Genomic DNA, 20,880 nt, shown 5'->3' with positions numbered 1-20,880 from the left:
AAATACTCAGATAAAAATGCAGGGTAATGAAAAAAAATGAGACACTGGCACTTTTCAACCTATCTGTTAAAAAGTTAAGAATTTATGGAATGGGTATTGGAAAGTAATCAACAGTTACTGGGAAAATAGAAATAACTTCAGAAGCCATAGCTACTGAGTGGAATAAAATGAAAATGGAATTTAAAAACAGGGTAGAAAAAAGAGAAAGAGATATGGTTAAGAAGTATTAAGAAATAAGAGGGGCTGACAAAGGTTAAAGTATTGGAGAATAAGGGGGATCTCAAAGAATAAGAAGAGGCACAAATGCAGAGTGGTAAAGAGAAAATAAGGGAATGTTATATATGCATGAGCTTAGAAAGACTGCGGTTAAGCAACAATTTTTTTATAATAACGCCAGAGTGCAAAAACTTTTACCACAATGACTTAGGCAGCAAGGGTAGTTGCCAAACTTAGGGGGCCTACAACAAATAATAATTACAGAAATTGTTTTTATCATCATCATCATCATCATTCTTATTATTATAAATAATAACCATAGATCCTGTAGAGATTTTTGAAATTTTATACAATTTCAATAATGAGGAAAAATGTGGAAATCAAGAATGAGCACAAATGGAAATATTTGTGGAAATAATTATGCCAATGTTAGAGGTAGATGAGACTAAACAACTTATGTTAAGATTAGGGGATGAGATAAAATTATGATCAATTTTCAGATAAACGTTTCAATGAACAGATGGTATTTCTGTGGAAACTTAGAAGTTAGGAGGGAAGAAATTGATAAAGATCTGGAAGATTGTGTTAAATAACATTTTGAAAGGAGGGGAAGTACCAACATCTTGGAAGAAAGCTGTGGTCCCTGTATTACCTAAGGACAGTAAAGACCCATCAGACTCAGCATCCAAAAACTCATTTAAATTTTAAACCATAAAATATTGCATGATAACTATAATAATTATTCAGCAGAGGTTAGAAAAAGATTGGTAAAAGGGAATGGAAAAACAATTTACAGGTAAACAATGGGAAGATATATGCATTGCTCTCAAGTATGAAACAAAGTCCCGAAGGTTTAGGATTTTTATTGGAAATATTTGCATAGGAATTTTTATTCCCCAAGCAGATTTCATAGAATGTTTTCTCAGATAGACAGCGAATGTTGGAGGTATGATGAGGCAAAAGAGGTAACTGGGAAGATGTGTTTTGGAATGTAATGAGTTGGCAGATTTTAATTCCCTAAAGACTACTCTTGTCAAAAATATTGGGTGAGTAAATGGCTGTAACTAATGATATGAATTTTTGAGCTGGGACACAGGATCTGAATTGCTTAGATCTAATAATGGCTTATTAAGTTTAACTCTGTCGGCTGCCAAAAAAACAATTACTAGAAATGTAAGTCAAAGTCTAAGCCATCTGGATTTGAAGTATCAGATATCATAAATGGGATAAAGGAGTTGAAAGATGGGTCTTTAGAAAAAGGAAGTAACACATTACATAGAAATAAATGTAAATTGTAGGAACAATATGTGCAGAATGATGTTCAGGAGGAGGAGAGAGGTTTAAGGGAAGGCAGGCATTCATCAATTTATGTAATGTTGGACTGATGATAATTACAAAAAAGTAAAGATATACGATGTATAATGTATGTAAATGGAAATGTTAATAAGGTTGTTTTGGAATGTAATGAGTTGGCAGATTTTAATTCCCTAAAGACTACTCTTGTCAAAAATATTGGGTGAGTAAATGGCTGTAACTAATGATATGAATTTTTGAGCTGGGACACAGGATCTGAATTGCTTAGATCTAATAATGGCTTATTAAGTTTAACTCTGTCGGCTGCCAAAAAAACAATTACTAGAAATGTAAGTCAAAGTCTAAGCCATCTGGATTTGAAGTATCAGATATCATAAATGGGAAAAAGGAGTTGTAAGATGGGTCTTTAGAAAAAGGAAGTAACACATTACATAGAAATAAATGTAAATTGTAGGAACAATATGTGCAGAATGATGTTCAGGAGGAGGAGAGAGGTTTAAGGGAAGACAGGCATTCATCAATTTATGTAATGTTGGACTGATGCTAATTACAAAAATGTAAAGATATATGATGTATAATGTACGTAAATGGAAATGTTAATAAGGTTTGTTTTCTTTTCTGTTAATGTATGTTTTCCTATGTCTTAAGTTATAATTTAATGAAGGTGTTTAAAAAAACGTTATTCACAAAGCTAGATATAGTGGAAAATGCACACAAGTGTCAGATAACTGAACTACTAAGTTTTTTTTTTTTTTTTTTTTTTTTTTTACAGCAATGCTTTAAGAAATGAATAAGTTAAAAGAATATTGTAAATATTGCTTTCATGTAGTTAAGAAGTTGTGAGAATAACAAGTGTTGCATTAGTGTGCATTTTCTGAAGAAGAACTAATTTGATACTTGGACATCTGCATTACTTATTGACTGCAGTCGTCTAAGATTTGTCAAAAAAGGCACAAAGTTTACAAGGGGCAGACAAAAATATGAATCACAATCAGGGAGATTCTGGAAATTTAGTGATAGCTGTGAGCTATGTGGGCAATAGACTTTGTAGAAGTATTTTATGTGAATAAGAGGTTGGAAAACTTTGTGTTAAAGAAAGATAAAATACATTACTGTAGGCATTATTTCTATCACTGTAAGAGATCTGGTGTGTACACATTCAACATAAGGGAATAAGGGGTATACCTGTTGGGTACTGGGACTATCACTGAGAGTGACTGACCATGTTTTTATTTGCTCAGGATAAATGGACACTAATATGTTTTGCAGAATTATTGTATATCAGTATGTTTCAAACAAAGTTCAAATGCATTAGTGTGGCCATTTTTTCACAATCAAATATTTGAGTTGTGCATACAAAGTGGCTATAATTTCTTGAGTATGAGGGCTGACTACTGAAGAAAATTACCCTCCTATCATATTTAAGTTAAATAGTCATTAATCTGGATTTATAGGATTAGTGCCTATTTGTATGCAACAAGTTAGAATGCTTTGCTGTGACCATTTTTCTCAGATGCATGTAAACAAACAATAAAGTGGCTCTAATAGGTATAAAGGCCATCCATGCATAAATGTGGCTTAAGACAGCTGCTATTTTATCACAGTTAAATAGTTACTGAACTGTCATGGCACGATCAGTGTCATACAATGCACTGGTATACTGGTATAGCGAATGACTGTCTGTGTGCATAGTGGATACTGTAGTGTATCTGAAAGTAGCAAGTTAGACAAAAAGTAATTTTCACATCTTACTACAGGAAATAGATCTCGATCCTGCAGTAGCATTGTCACCTCACAGTTAGACATTTCTCGTTTGATCCTCAGTTAGAGCGTCTTCTGTGTGGTAACATGCGTGAATGGGCGTTCTTTCGTTGAAGGTTGTGCGTTAGGCCCGGCAAGCCAGTACGTAAAAAACTCTACTGCCAATCATTAGCAGACCGGAGTTCTACTGTGGCAACCCCTAACTGGGAAAAAGCCGAAAGACACAAACTTCAGGAAATAGATCAACAAAATTGCAAATGTTTCTGGGCATTAATAAAGACTCTACTTAACTGAGGCAAGTCCAGCCAACTTACCCCATTTACGCAAATCCAAACCAACACCCTAGCCAACCAATTCAACAAACAATTGTTACAGTACATTACCTCCTTAATCATCATGATCAAAACCTTAGTACCTACCTCCCAGCGCAAGCAAATTGCCCAGACAATACATTTAATCTACAACCCATCCACACTTATGTTATATATATAAAAAACAAAAATAATCAAAAAGTAAAGCCTATCACACTGGCTTCAAAGAATCTATGTGTTGAGCACATAAAATTGCTGCAGATGCTCTAACTTACCCCATCTCTATTTTTATAAATAGATCTATCTCAGAAAGTTATGTACCAATGCTCTGGAAAAATCCTATATTATACCCTTACATAAAGGTGGTAAATCCAGAGATATATTCAACTACAGACCTACTGCCATCTTATCTCCTTTATCAAAAAATCTTAAGCAAAGTATTTACACACAAATCCTTAATTATTTTCCTAATAACTCAATTCTCTCCCCACCCCAACATGACTTTTTGCCCAGACCACAACACAAATACAGCACTAATAAAAAACACTAATACTACAAATCAACATAGAAATACAAGGATGTTTGCCGCTTCACATTTTTAGATCTTTCTAAACCTTTTGATACTGCTTCTTCTCACCAAAAGCTAAAGGAAAAAGTGTCCTCCTCTGGGCTTGGTAGTTCGGCCTAAGGTGGTTTTATAGCTACATAACTGACAGACACCTAGCTGTCAAATAGCAAACCACTTTTTGCCACTTCCTACATGTTCCTGTCATGGTCCTTCAAGGATCCATACTTGGCTGTCTACTGTTGAACATTTTTTACTAATGATCTTCTCAACAGTACTAAGCATAGTGATACTGTCCAGTATGTCAATTACTCTACACTTATGTGTTTCTCTAAAAATGTAAATGACCTACAAGTTCAAACTCAAGATACTTTCTTTCTAGTAGAAACCTAAATCCTAACAAAATTAAAGTTATTCTCTCCTACCTTAAACCAACCGTCAGTATAACATCAGACGAAATTACCACCATTGAGTTGGCAACACAAACTAACATGTCAGGGTACTAACTGATGACTGGCTAAAGTTTAATCAACACATAAAACAGGCCATTAAATAAATAAAACTCATCAGAAACTAGGCACCCTGTATAGAGTGAAACATCCTCAGATCCTCTTCTAGAAAAACAACAGCTTGTTCCTACTTACCATCTACACTACTGTATGCTGTTCCGATTTTTACCAACCTCCAAGCCTCAAAGCTAAGAAGCTGGAGCAGTGCTTTAACAAAGTAGCAAGGTTTGCAACCAACAATACTTATAAAACCTCTCACTGTCTATCAATAAAATACCTCAACTGGATGAAACTATGTCACCAACTTACCCGCTCTCCAGCTGTCATAACCCATAACTTCATCAACAAACCTAAAAACTGTCCCATTTTTATAAGCACCTTACAGCTTTACACTCCAACTGTTTCCTAATAATCAGGAAGCAAAATGCTCTTTGATATATCCAAGTCAAAAAACTCATCTTGAGATTCTTTCTATTCTAACAACCTTCATAGTTTCATAGGAGATTACTAGGGCTAATGACTTAAGGGTCCTTACAAGCCTAGCCAATATAATAAAATTTTACCCAATATATGGCCAGTAAGGGCATGAGGATGACATGAATTGGTGCATGTACATTCAGTATCGTAGAGATTGCCCTTGACCATAAGGGACATAGACACTACCCCAGGTGTGAGTTTATGATTCCCCATTCATTGATCCAAACTGCATTTGAATAGGGCCTCGAAAGGCCTCTTCTTAATTTGAATAGGAAGCCTGTCCCAAAGAAGAGGCAATCACTGAGGCATTTATCTGTCTCTCCAGCATATTTTGTTTGAGTTTCTGACTAAGTTTAGGTCCTAGATCAAGTGACCTTCATGCTGTTTGACTTGTGGATGTGCAGCAGCTCCATCAGGACTGGATTTGTGAGTGCCTTGTAGGTCAGGCACAGGTTACCTCTTAATAGTTAGTAGGAGGCAGAGTAAAGGGTTAGGGATTTCAGTCTATCTGCAAAACTGTGGAACTCCATGTTCATTAGTCTTAAAGAAATAAGCAGCATTCAGCCTTCAAAGAACAACTAAAACAATGTCTAACTGTCATCTGTGCTGCACTTACCCTATCACAGCTACAAGAAGTTACCCCCAAATTTTTTACTGCCATTGATTCTTTCCTAAACCCCAGTAAAACCAAACTAATGCTTTTCCCCTACAACTATCACAAAACAAAATCCCTTAAGCAGAACTTTAAAATCATCTCATCTTATTGCAGTTAATTGATCCCACCCCAGAAACTAAGCTACTAGGTATCACTACTAATAAGTTAAAATTTAACAAGCACATATCACATGCAATCAAAAAGGCCCACATGAAATTAGGTTCTCTTTATAGTATAAAACTTTACTTAACCAACTCTTCCAGACAAGCAATTGCCAGGACCCACCTGCTATTCACCTTATTCTATGCCTCCTCCATTCTCACAAACCTCAGGAAGACTGACCTAAAAAAAACTTGAATCATGCTACCACAAGATAGCCAGATTTGCCTGGAACCTACCCTACAGAACCCACCACTGTCTCGCTCTAAAACAATTTAAATGACTAGAACTTTCAAACCTCTTAACCTTTAACCAACTTACCCTAATCCACTGTACAGTATACCTACCTGACAGATGTCTAGCCTTACACAGCTAAGTGCAAAGCCACCTCAACAGCAGGACCCTGAGATCCTCCGAAAAACTACTATAAAAAGTTACAAAATCCAACAACAGCTATGGAGAATCACTTTTTTTCTAATAATATCTTCAAAACATGGAACTCTATTCCTCAGAACATACTAAACACAACCAAACCAGCACAATTCAAAAACCTGCTAAAGACCCAACTAAATGACAACTGGCTATGCTCCTACTAATCTCCAGGCTGAACCTACTTGACACCTGCCCACCTTTTCCCTCTCTATTGTTTTTGTTCTTCATATATCTCTGTTGTAAATAGAACTTTTGACAAAATCATTGTATTGTAAGTTTTCATATGTTTTTGTACAAACATTGCTGAACTGCTGTTCCATTGTATATAATGCTTGTCATTGATTTCTGTATAAGTCTTGCTGTTCTGTTCATTGTTGTAGTGTGATACTATGTGTCCTTATGTAGTTTTATGTGGAGCTTTTCTCCCCGGGCCTCAGCGGAAAATGGCCAACTAGCACAGTCGGACTTCCCTAGTATACAAAAGTTAAATAAATAAATAAATACATACATAAATAATAAATACTTGGCTATGTTCCTGCAAAACACCTGGCTAGAGCTTCTCTCTATCTTCTACCTCTCAGACTTACCCTTCACTATCAGTATTACTACCACAACATGAAACTCCTCTTTTGTAAGCTTTAACTTAACCAATTCCACACAATCTTCCTATTTAAACTTAAAATTTTCTCCACTGTCTTCCTGTTTTAACTTTCTAAATACTAAATAACTTTCTAAATACTTCCCAAAAACTCTTTACTTTCCAGCATACACTGCAGTTCCAAGATGTTTGCATAATTTATTTCATATTTGTTATGCATTATCAATCAGATACTTTTTGTATGACTGTTTTTATCTTATCACTGTATAAATGGACAAATTATTGAAGATTTTCTCCCCAGGCTTCTGGTGAAAAGGGGCAAATCTGTCAAGCTCAGTCAGACTACCGCAGTAAACAAAAGCAAATATAGATCTAATAAATATATGAAAACAAAGAAATTTTGTCAGAAGCAGAATATTCATGTTTCTAGTAGTGGAATCAGCAGTTTGTGAGGCCATTCTCTGCTGCATGTGGTTAAAATGGTAAGTATTACTATGTCACATGGTCTTTCAGATATGTTTAGCTGATGTATTTAATTTTGTAGACCTGCCTTAAAATCTGGCTAAACTGTAAGAATGTGAATGCCTGCACAACATTCATGTGCAGGTACAATCATCTTATATAGCTTTTTACTTGAGCAATTTATTGCATTTTAAAAACATAAATAAATACAAAGATAACATCAAATATAGAGGTCTCTTTAACATACAAAAAATCATTATACAAGTTTAAAAAATAATCCCTAGTTTTCACTTAAGATTAAAATTTTAAATTAGTGTTCATTTTTTTAACAGGAACAGATTTACATATCTATCAATATGTGTAGTTGGAGCAGGTAACAGAAGAAGTAAAAATAACAAAGTTCCTCATTGAAGATATTTTTCTAATTTTAATATACTTCAGCTATTCAACCTAAACATATCCTTCCCTGTATTTTTAATATGTTTTATTTTATGTTTTCTATCAGTAGCATTGTCGGAGCAGATACAGTATTAGCTCCAGTGATAATTTAAGTAGACTGCTGTGTGGTTTGCCATGGCTTCCTGCAAATTAAGTATCAACATTTTACTACCCAAACTTCTAGTAGTGCATGTAAGCAATTATTTGAACTAGACTACTCAAGCTGAACCTATTCAGACATTCTGTAATAAGGCATGACTTTTTATTTACTCATAACATTCAACACTTGTTGCTTACCATTTGAATTTCCAATTGTCCATATCTGGTTATCTGCTGATTGACTAACAACTTCAAACTTATATGGTTCTGCGTTTGGATGCTGATCTGGGTCATGAGCTGTAAGAATTGTATAGTGTTGCTCATCACATACAGTCCGAACTGGGTCAAGAAGTTTGGGACAGTGGTCATTAACGTCATCCACCTTAAGGGAAATAGTTCCTGTAGCAGTTTTTGCTGGCATATCTGTGAAAGAAATTGTGAAGACAGGAAAGTTACAAAGATGAGAACCACATATATTTTGTTTAGCAATAACTAAGCTTAAATGTTGTTTCATTTGGTCATTAATCATTTTGAAACATGTGAATACTTTAAAATGGGTGACACAAAATAATTAAGAATACTGCTATAATGAATTAGGTTGTTTCAAGCAGGATTAAGTTTGAAGAGATGCAGAAAGGTGGATTTTACTTGCTCAGGGGTTTCAACAATTCATCTTCTCTGAACTCAAAACAATGTTTGGAGGGCTTCAGCAAGGTATTCTGCATGTTTATTTTTTAAAATAAGCTAAAAATAAAACCATTGTTTTATTTCTACAGCCCTGGAGGTCTGTTTTAGCATTTCAGCATTATGTTTCCCATAATCCTCTTCAAATCAGGAAGCTCTATGATCCTTTCACCTTTCAACTTTAATGATGTCATTAATGACTTGTTTCCAGCCCCAGTGCATCTCTGGGAATGGGAAAAACACTAAATCAAGTTGGGAAAGCTCTACAAACAATGAATATTCAACTTTTAACCAAACTTTGCTTTTCTCATCAAATAAACCTCAAAGTATATGTTTCAAGCCTCCACACTGCTATAATTACAAAGAAGATGATAACAGAAGAAAATACCAGTCATTTGGAAAATTCTAGAAAAGAAAAGAATGTAGCTGCTTTTAAATATTTCACCCTCCCTTCCTGCTGTATTACAAAACCTTGTGCTACACTGGATAAATCAAGGTACTGTCTCTTAGTGACTGCCTTTCATTTATAAATTCTTAAAAGCTACCTAAGTATGGCTGCATAAAGAAATTACTTAAAGGTGCTTTTCCTTCTGCTGCAGATGTCAAGAAAAAGGGATTGTTAAATGACATCTGGATCAATGGGTCTTATATAAACTCTTAAGTATTAAATACTCCCAAATGATTACAGCTATGCTTTCTTGTATTATACAACTATATAGGTGAAATGCTCTAACTAATCCTGGGGGGTGGTGCTCTTATTTTCTGAATAATGCTTTGAAACAGGGTGATGCAATTTGGGTTGTGACTTTTGTTTTATAATAGCCTAAATTAGTATATTACTTTGACATTAGTAAGTTCTTACACATTGCTTAATCACTATCCTAATATCATGTTCACTGGGTTGTATTTGAAGGAGTCTATGACTACATGATAAATGGAGTCTTTTCTTTCATGCATATGTGAGAAGGTGACACTGACTAGTTGAAAACAAATGAGTGGATATGGATGCAATCTATCTCAAGTTTTGGATTATGGTGTCATATTTTTATTATTTGTATATTTGGATAACAAAGACAGATGCTGTTGCATGTATATTGCCAGTATAGATATAAATGAGGAAATTTCCAGTAGTTTTAAAGAATATAGGTAGTTACTTATACAGTGATTACTCTAACTTGGAACTTCAAAGTGCTGCCTTTTGTTTTAAGCTTTTTTTAGATTTGTTCTATATAAAATGTTGTTTAGTAAACATTTTAATAACTTTTGAAATATTAAGAACTAGAACATATTATTGCCTCTTATTATAAACATTTTCTAAGAACTTACTTTACACATACCATTTAATTGAATAACTAACATATTATTTTAAGAGGTCAGAAAATCATTATATAGTGTATATAACAAAAGGAGCAGGCTGTGCTCAGTCTATAGCTAATGATTGTTCATGTTTGGGACATTATAGGTACTTTTGACATCCCTCTGCTAAATGTATATGTAACTCTAACACAAATAATAGTTTTTCTTTGCTTTTCAACTCATGCACAATTACCAATACAGAGGGATGGGTGGATAGGCACCTATTTGGGGTATAGGAGTTTAGAAGTCACTGCATCAATTTTAAAGCTTAACACACTAACAGACAAGTTTTATTGCTAATTCTCTGCTTATCAGGCAATGAATATCATGACAAGTAAATTAAGACATGGTATCAATAGACTAATGGAATGTTAAAGGGATAGTGGATAGAAAAAAGAGATTTAATCATGCATCTCACATACCAAAGCAAGGAAATGTAACCTTCCTGCAAGAAACTCACTTGGATGATCCACTGTGGGATAAGGAAAGGAAAAGGAAATGGGTTACGTAAATATTAGCTGCAGGCCATAACTCTTTATCTGGGGGGGGGGGCATTTAATAAATAAATCTTTCCAAGGAAAAATTACTTCTTTTAAAGCTGAGTCTAATGGAAGATGGGTATTATTTACTAGTAAATATCATACTCTAAATAAACCTTTACTCTTTCTTAATATATATAGCCCCTGCTCTAATCAACATCTCTTCATTTATGAAATCTTTAATATACTAGCTAACCACCCAAATCATTTGTATATCACTGGTGGGGACTGGAATGCTTTATTAAATCTAGACAAAGATAGATCACATAATGAAAATAGACAGTCGCAACATACCACTATAGCACTTGAAGAATTACAAAATACTTTTGAGCTAACTGACCCCTATATTAAATTCCAAACATGATGAAACAATATCAAGATTCACTTTCTTCTCAGCCACTCATAAAACCTGGTCAAGAATAGATGCTTTTCTAATTTCCCAATCACTGCTTTCGAACAGACTAAACTATGCTGTGTCACCTAGAACTATCTCAGACCATTCAAAAATCAGTCTCTTAACAAATTTTCAAACATATAAACAAAATGTTCCCTATTTCAATAATTGGACATTAAATCCTAAAATCATTCAAAACCAAGAAACAGCATAGGAAATCCAGAATGTCATAGCCCAACTTCAAAATGACTTTATATCTACTCAAATTCCTTATGCTATACAATGGGCGGCTGCCAAAGTGGTCATTAGGGGTATAATTATCTAAAAATCTGCATGGTTCAAAAAAAGTACAATAACTTTAAAAAGGAACTAAAAACTCAAATAAATATTTATGAATTAGAACTTCAGAAAAAATACTCTAAAGACCTGGAGGAAAAAGTAATAGACTGTCAAAAGCAATTACACAAAGACTATCTAGAAAATATCCCCCTGTTAGAATTAAGGTCAATATATCAATATTCAGAAAGGGCACAAACACCTTCAAAATTCTTAGCTAGACTAATTAACATAAAAAATGGCCCGTCGAGAATTAAAGAAATAGTGTATGAAGGACTTGTGAAGCATATGGACCAAGATATTGTAGATGCTTTTGAAGACATATATAAGAAACTATACAATGTACAGACAATTTTGGTGATTTTATACATAATATAAAATTTTCACAACTTACGGAAGATAAAAAAAACTCCTAAAAACACCCCTGCAACTAAATGAGACAAAAGCTGCAATAAACAAACTCAAACCTGGTAAATACATACATGCAAATGTTTCAAGCACGGGCATTAAAGCCCTTCTAGCTTGCCAATATGCCAAAACATTTGTTTCCATAATAAATGTCTAGGTTGTTCTTAAAAATATCTAAACTAGTACTTGCTTTAATGTAATTTGGTAGTATGTTCCAAGCATCAGCTACTCTGTCAGAGAACCAATTAGTACACTTCTCATTCCTATAGAATCTTCTACATAGGTTATCTGATGATTCTCTAGTACTTTTTGATAACCCCAAACATTCCCAGAGGTAGTTGTCCCTAAATGTCTTATATACCTGAATAAGATCTCCTCTTAAATATCTATGAGACACTGTACAAGTTCAGATATTTTAGTCTTTCATAATAACTTAGATTTTCACATCCATGGATGCCCTTAGTATATTTCCAGTGTACTCTTTCCAGTTTATTCATGCTTGTTTTCCTATAGGGTTTCCATATTGTTATTCCATACTCAAGTTTGGGTCTAATGTAACTAACTAACAATGACTTCATTATGTTTGATTTCCTAGACTTTATAAATCTTTTTATACAACCTATAGTTCTATAACTATCATTAGCCAATTGGTTGATATGATTAGAAAAACTCATAGCTGAATCTACCCATATACCCAGGTCCTTAAATGAGTCTACAGTTTCAATCACTGTGTGCTGTATTAAATATTCACCTTTCAGTTTATGTCTCCCAAATCTCATATGCTTAGTTTTTGATGTATTTATCAACATATTATTCTCCTGTGCCCAAATGGTCAATTTAGTCAAATTATTTTGCAGACATGCCTTATCTGTAACACTTGTAATCAGTTTACCCAGTTTCAGGTCGTCAGCATATAGACTGTAGAACACCTCAGATGAAAAAGTAAGGTCTGAAAGATACAGTCTAAACAAGTAAGGGCCTAGTACAGAGCCCTGTGGGACACCTTGACTATAACCAAGGATTTCACCTATCCAATTGGTATGTGATATTTGCCATGTCCTATTTGTAAGCCATGCAACTATCCATCTTATCAACAGTACATCAATACCTAGTTGTACTAATTTATTGATCAGTGTTTTGTGCATGACCCTGTCAAATGCTGAAGTTAAATCTATATAAATTACATCACAGCACAATTTTTCATTCATAGCTGTTATTATATTGTTATAGAACATCATGTTACAGGTGGTAATAGATCTATTTTCAACATATGCATGCTGATATATGGTTTCAAGTCCCAACCTATCCAGTTCTGACAATAACTTATCCAGTATTACCTTCTCCATTATTTTTCCACAACCTGAAAGTAGACTTAAGGGTCTATATGATTCTGGGTTTGTCCTACTTCCCTTTCCCTTAACGACATGTTTAATAAGTGCATGTCTCCAATCTTGAGGAATCTCCCCATATTTATATGTCCTAGTGAATAATAGATGTAATGGCAGTGTAAGTTCTTGCTTAAGTGTTCTCAAATCATTGTTACTTATTCCGTCTCCTCCCTCCCCTGGGCCCGACGGCTACACCTCTGAATTTTATAAACTATTCATGGAACCTATTTTCAAAGTATTATTAAAAGTTTTAAATTTTATAGTATAACATGGAATAACACATAATTATTTAAATAACTCCAAAACAGTGTTAATTCCAAAACTGAATTCTGACCCAACAGATCCAGCAAACTATAGACCAATAGCCCTGATAAATACTGACCTTAAGATCCTAGCTCATGTTATAGCAAATAGACTTAAGAATGTACTCCCCTCTATCATTTCCTGAGAACAAATGGGCTTTATTATAAACAGGCAAACAAGTGATAACACCCTCCTTTTAGATACCATTATCAGACTTCTTAATAGTGACAAATGCCCCAAATATGTCCTCATGGCGGATGCAACCAAAGCTTTTGATAGAGTTAATTTACATTTCCTATTTACTATATTGTCTTTATATGGTTTTCCTCAGGAATTCATAAGGATAAATAAGGTTCTATATCAGAAAGCTTCTACTACTATTCAGATAAATAAGCTCAAAACTAACCCTATACTGTTATCCAATGGTACAAGACAAGGTTGCCCTCTTTCTCCATACCTCTTTAGTCTTTATTTAGAACCTCTCCTTTTGTTTATTTCACAAAAAAAACTTCCATTACATACCTTGAATCTATAATACAAATCTTATATTCTCCGCTTTTGCTGATGACTTAAATATATATTTTCAACTTCCCACTACTGACCTCCCAAAAATACTTAAAACTGTAGATGAGTTATCTGAAATCTCTAACTATAATTGAAGTCTAAACAAATCCCACATATTTCCCATGAATCTTATAGGTCATAAGGAATTTTACTTTCCCATGAGTGAGATCAGGATAAGTTACCAGATAAAATACCTAGGAATAATATTTACTCCTGACTTTAAGGATATGATAAAGAATAACATATTGCATACATGGACCAGTATTGAAAGTGATATCAATAGGTGGAAGAATATTAATATGTCATTACTCTCAAAAGCTAGTGTGGTTAAGATGAACCTTTTACCAAGAATACTCTTTCAACTAAATGCTACTTTTTCAAATGTTCCTCAAAAATTCTTCCTTGATATAGAAAAAGCTATACCAAGATTCTTATGGTACCACACATCCACTAGAATTAAATATGACAAATTTGTACTTACACTTACCAAAGATAAAGGGGGATTGGGGTTACCTGATTTCAGACTCTATTATAGTAAAATTACTGCCTACAGACTAATATAGATAATAAGCCATGACCCGTATGTGAATACCTGGACACCCCAATGGACCAAAATCTGGTCTGAACAACTGAAATCCCTTGGGTATAACAGCAAATCCCTACCATTTTTAAACCTAAATCAAAATGGCATATTCATGAAGAACATACACCCACTAATTAAATACATGATTCTTACTACACATAAATAATTTAAATCATTGCAATTATTAGATGCTCTTGCTTTTATACAACCACTCCACCTAAATCCCAACCTACTAAACACAATAAATCCTTAAATCTAACAAATTACCCTCTGATAAAAGATCTCACAGTATGGGAACTATACCAACGGAGAGAATCCAATATAGAACAAATAAGACTAGAACTAAATCTTACTAAGAAATATACTGTTATTCTTACCCAAATCCATATCTCATAAATGCTAAATTCTCACAAACACAAGTCGACTTGCAGGACATTAAATTAATAAAACTAATACTAGAGAACCTTGAGATGAAAGGGAAAACAATTTCTAGAACATATAAACTTGTAATGAATATAAAACACCAGAATTCTCTATTATTTTCAAACTACTGGCAAGAAAAAAAAACAATCTCTGACAGATGAAAATAAGAGACTGGCCATTGAGAATACGATAAAATTCATTCCTTTTAATAAGCTGCTATATACACAAATTATGATAAATAACAATGTATACTATACCCATCAAAACTAAATAAGTTCAATCCCAACTTCTCACCTATATGTCCTCACTGCCCAAACCAAAGTGCAGATATTCTCCATGTCATATGGAAATGAAACAAGGTACACAACCTATGGTGCTCTTTAAGAGCTAGGTTAGAGAAGATAGGATATGAAAAATCAACCCTGTCATGAGAGATGGCTATATTGCACATTAACACAACTCAACTTCCAAAAATAAAAAAAGGTGTCCTTATCACAGTGTGTGCCCTTATTAAATTTTATATCACTAAAAATTGGAATGTCATATGTCCAATTACATCGGAAGGCTTTAGCAACCTTGCTATTAAATATATCTCATCTCACAAACTAGTTTATACAAAAACAAAAAAGAAACACTTATCAAAAATATCGGGGTTACTTACTAGATGTAATTCTTAACAAAGAAAGATAGTCTGTACACTGACATGATAATACAAATTTATATTATGCAATAACTGCATTATAACCAGTTTTTAGTTTTTTCTTTTTTTTCCTCTTTATATATCTAATTGTATTCTCTAATTACATTAAGTATAATAAGTGGTTGAATTTCTATATTTATCTTCTTCATAAAACATGTCCCTTATACTATCCCTTACTTTCTTAAGTGATGTTAAAAAACTTTTATACTCCATTTGATGATGTAGTGACTTCTATTGTATATAGTGTATATACATTTCTTGTGTTATTAGTTTTTTGAATGTTTCCTTTTTGTATGTACTGTTTGTTTTGTGTGTTTGATTGGATGTATCACTGTTAATATTTGAAAATTCAAATAAAGGGATTTTGGAAAAAAAAAAGAATACTGCTATAATGAACATTTTCAAGAACTAAAATGAGCATCTGTTTATTGAAAATAACTAAGGAGTAAAATGCTGGCTGACTGACTTCCTGTTATCATTCTGAGACTCACAACTCTGAGTCCTGAAATTATGAAACAAAAGTATGAAAATGCAGGAGTACAGTGAATGTTGAACATTGGTGTTCTCCCTTTCAAATATATTTTTTAGGAGGCAATCCAAATTATATGTGCCAACTGTGAAATTGCCATACCTCAGGGAAAAGAGAATAATCTGAGAAAGAGGAGTCTCGAACTTGGAATATGTAAGTTGTGTTTTTTGTTCATTCACTCTGTCTCTTCCAGGGTTTGCAATTATGACTCATGGAATATCAAACAATTATAATCAATGGTGTTATGAAATTGAATTTGTTGTTTTCTTGATCCTAACCTTTGTATGTAGTACAGTTACTGCTTGGTTAGTATTCCTGATACATCATATATATAAATACAACTTCTTTAATGAAAACTTCTAAACATACTTACTACATTTTTGCTCAAGCTTTCAATCTATAACAGTTATAAAACTATAGTATATATAAACATTTACAGTAAACCTGGGATAATTTGCACACGTTTATTTTTGAATTCTACAACAAAGTAAGTTAACTTTGCACAGTGGATTTAAAAAAATGCTGCAAAGTTACGTGATACAAACAATTCAATAATTTAGTTTTAATTAATATTTAAAACAGCTTGAGCATTACAACAACATCCTGATGATGCAGACACAGTGGGTCCATTTTTATGCTAATGGCTTGGATGCAAGAATGGACTGGAATTTGCTGGAGAGGGCTGACAGGAAGAAAGGCCTAGCAGTCCAGTTTCACATCTCTACCAAGAAACCTCTGTGGGTGGTTTAGATAATTAGCTGAAGGGTCATCGTGAGTCATTCACCACTCGACAGCACTAACAGCAAGAGCAACAATCAATAGCTAGTGGCAAACCAGCACTCAATTTATTTAATTTAGGGTCACATCTTTAGCAATTGTGCTCCTAAAGATATATACATATGTTTTGAAGACTGGAATTTGTTCATGTGTTATTAGTAGTAAGCAGTGTTAGGGGCGCAAGTGGTAGTGCATTCTCCTTTGGTGCAGAAGGCTGTGGGTTCTATTCACATGTAGGAAGACTGATAACTGACATAAGGGTGATGCTGCACTCCTGAGTATGTCATCCTTTGGATGAGATGTTAAATGAAAGCCCCATCTGATTGAGTTGGTGGTAGTTCAGGTGGATATAAAAGATCCCACAGCACCTACTGAAAAGAGTAGGGGTCCTTTATTTATTTACAAAATGAACTTATTTACAACATATTTATATATTTGTAACTATTTGGAAATATATATATGTATATACACAAATATATTTACGCATATTCATAATTTCCTTTCCAGTCATACTAAATTTTCATCCCTATTAGACCACCACTCTTTTTCCATAACCACCATTTGATTTTACTTTGTATTGTTGCTAAATCCATTTACCATTACACACAATTTCATTCATTCTTCCATTCCATGTAACCCATATGACATAAAATAATTTTTTATCTGTTCTTTTAACATATTCTTTACTTTTTTTCTTATAACATCCATATTTAATCATATTCATATTTATTTGATCCACTTATTTTATACCTTCAAAAAATATTCTTTACATACTTTTTCCCCCGATAAATGTTTTTACTTTTACATTTCAAAAACACATGTTCTGTAGTTTCTTCTCAACACTGTATTCATATTTTGTCACTTTTCTTTTAATATTGCACATTTCCTTTTACTGGTAATTTATCTATTACCAGTCTCCAAAAAAATCTTGACATTCTACTTTCTGGTTATACCATTTGCTTCATATTTTTGTAGCTTTATTTTTTTTCATTTGTTAGATTTTCCCATGGTATTACACAGCAATGTTTTATCATTGCAGTCTTATATCATACTTTTCTATCTTTTTCCATGTCATCAGTTTTTATTTTCCACAAAAAAAAATTTCTACGAAAGATTTTATTTCTTCATTTTTACACTCTTCCTGTTTTACTCTTTTTTTTTATCCTACTCCAAAATGTATCTAGTTCCATCCCTACTTTTTTTTACCACTGCCCACAATTTACTCTCAGGACAATGTCTACCTAGGAAAACTAGCTAAGGACTCCTCCATCTAGCTAATTATTCTGGATGGACCTTCTTATTTGATATTAATTTTGTGAACATGATAAAGATAGCATATGTGTAAGAAGGTCCGTACTCTAAAATTTCCCTACTCCATCAGCCTCCTTCGGTGGAACTGATATGGAGTCTCCACTATCTGTTCTTACTTGCTTCGGGAACACTAAAAGATAGGTCTTGATGCATGACAGATAGGTGGGGAGTCTCCAAGCAACCTAGAAAAGTTGCATATTCCAAATGATTCTAATGCAAGAGGCATGGCATAAGTCTTGCTGATTATGGAGGATGGGGCATTTTCTTACAGCGCTATTACTATAGTAATTCCATTTTATTCACTTAATAAAGACCCCCGTCTACGCCTTCTGATCACATATGTTACCTCAAAGAATGTATGATTCATATGTACACTGTACTGTTGCACACTAAGGTATACATTGTCTTAATTATTTTGGTCACAGGGACTTCCTAGCTATCAGGAAATACAATGGGGGAATCTCCTAAATGTTCATCATATTGATCACTGCTGCAGTATCCTTAACTATATAAACTGTATCCTGCCAAGGATATAACAGCTTGCCAGCTTCCAAAGATTCAGGGTACCTTCCACTCTCTGAAACTATCAGTCACCTTGAGCTAAACTGACTAAAAAGATGGGTTTGGGTGCCACCAAGCCCTTCAGAGCTTTCCTGCTGTTGAAGAGTATGCTCCTTTGCAGGCTATTGAGTATGAACAATTAGCTTGTGCTGTTCCTTTGATAGGTAGATAAGTTCCCTTTAGGGAAAAATCTTCCACTTTGTTGGGACTGTTATTTTATTTTCCTGTTTAAGAAAGTTATTTTTAAACTAGGAATATATGTTTTATCAGAATCTTCGGAAACTTAACTATAGTTTTATAACGGAGCTCTGTTTCTCTGCTGTCAGTTTAAAAGTTGTTTAAAGTTACAGAAAAACATTTTTTTCTGTGGATAAACTGTGCTTATTTTACTTTTCTGGTTGGCAATGTGTTTTAAAGAGTCTTCACTGTGTTATTTTTGGTAAAAAAGTGACTTTTAAGGACTTTACATTTTTTACCATCTGTTGCTGCTTGATTTCCCAAAAAAAGAGGCACCATTTTTGGCTTGATCATGGAACAAACTACCAGCCCCATGGTCAGTTCTTTTTCCAGCTACAAAAACAAGTTAAGCAAATAGACTTCGCCAACACAGTAGGTTAGCAATTTGCCACTGCTGCAAGTGGGTGACTCTGCTGTGGCCATAGCTTGTTCCTTAGACCACTCATCTTTTATTTCAGTCCCTCTAGTGTTGCATCTAAAGCCACTATGGACCAAGGGTTTGCCACACCCTCTGAGGCTGTTGGGGTTCCCTCAGTGGGCAAGGAAGAGCTACTTTTATTGGCCCTGGGTGAGAGAACAGTGAAGTCTTCCCTATTTAGTCAGAATGATGAGCCCATTCCTAGGGAAGCTGCTGCTGCCAGTAATAACAATATTGGACCCTTTTTTGTGCCAGAAAGAAACAGAAAACTAAAAATGTATCTATACCTCCTTAGATTTTTCCATACAGGTACAATCTCCTGGGTCTGGTTCAGTGTTTAATACAGGCTATTGATCCTTCTTATGAGGTGGTTTCTGGTACAAACAAGAGAGATACCTCTTTTCTTGAAGTGATTCAAGATTATGAATCTGGACAGGAGATGAAAGTACAGCTACAGGGCTTTTTCCTTGGTTTTCTGATTTAGATTCAGAGGATACCTCAGCTTCTGATTCTCCCTTCGGAGGTTTCTCTTTCTCTGAGACTATTTCCAGAATGTGCCAGTGTTTTTAGTGGGAAATCACAGAGGTTTTTCAGTCCTTCAGAAAATACTATGAGCTGTTACAGAAGGAATTTTCAAAACATTCACACATTCTTCCAATTCTGTCAACTCAGGAGGACATGTGTGTCACTGCCTGCAATTTTCCTAATAATCAGTCTGCTGCTCCAAAAAAGGCAGAACGAGTGTGTAAAGTTCCTCAGACTTTTAATTTTTATACACACTTCCCAAACCTGACCCACTAGATACAGCTTTAGTTAATGCTATTGCTGTTAAACCTTTGGTTGATTCCAATCATACTCTTTCTGACTAGGATGGGAAGATCATCTATAAATATGTGAAAAAGTGCATGCTTATGCAACCCTGATTTTCAGAATCTTGACTTGCCATGCTCATGTGTTAAAGTTTATTCTGACTAATTGTGAAAGTATAAGGCATGTTTTGTCTGCAGTTTCTTCTTGTGTGGAAAATATGCTTTACATAGTTTAGTTTCTTCCTCTGCACAAGTCGGTACTCATTGTTTGTAGTATGCGTATGAGTCAAATAATACTTCTTCCAGGGCTATGGCCACAGGTGCTGTTTTGAGGAGGTTTACCTGGCTATGTTGTCAGAACCTATTGGATGATGTTAGAAATGAGATTTTAAATTATTGATTGAATAGAGATTTAGTTTTTGGTTTCTCTGCTGTACAGGTTATCAAAAAGAGTCATGAAAGGGATAAGTAAATACAGACAATCTCTATGATTTTTCAACCCTCCTTTTCCAAACTTTTTTATGGATTCTCTAACTCCTCATCCAGTTTTGGGAATTAATGAAA

The 20,880-nt window shown here is 34.1% G+C and overlaps 1 protein-coding gene across 1 annotated transcript in view; it reads right to left on the bottom strand.

Moving 5' to 3' along the window:
• Positions 1 to 20,880, bottom strand: part of LOC122796734 (desmoglein-2-like) — a 273,226-nt gene that overhangs the window by 73,215 nt on the left and 179,131 nt on the right. Inside the window, exon 11 of the mRNA XM_044065443.1 lies at positions 8,195 to 8,419. Within this exon, the coding sequence (XP_043921378.1) occupies positions 8,195 to 8,419 (225 nt within the window). The remainder of the gene's footprint in view (positions 1 to 8,194; positions 8,420 to 20,880) is intronic.

This window comes from Protopterus annectens, chromosome 3.part0, assembly GCF_019279795.1.
Source record: "Protopterus annectens isolate FY-2018-M chromosome 3.part0, PAN1.0, whole genome shotgun sequence".
Classification (NCBI taxonomy): Eukaryota; Metazoa; Chordata; order Ceratodontiformes; family Protopteridae; genus Protopterus; species Protopterus annectens.
This window is presented reverse-complemented; position numbering and strand designations above follow the sequence as displayed.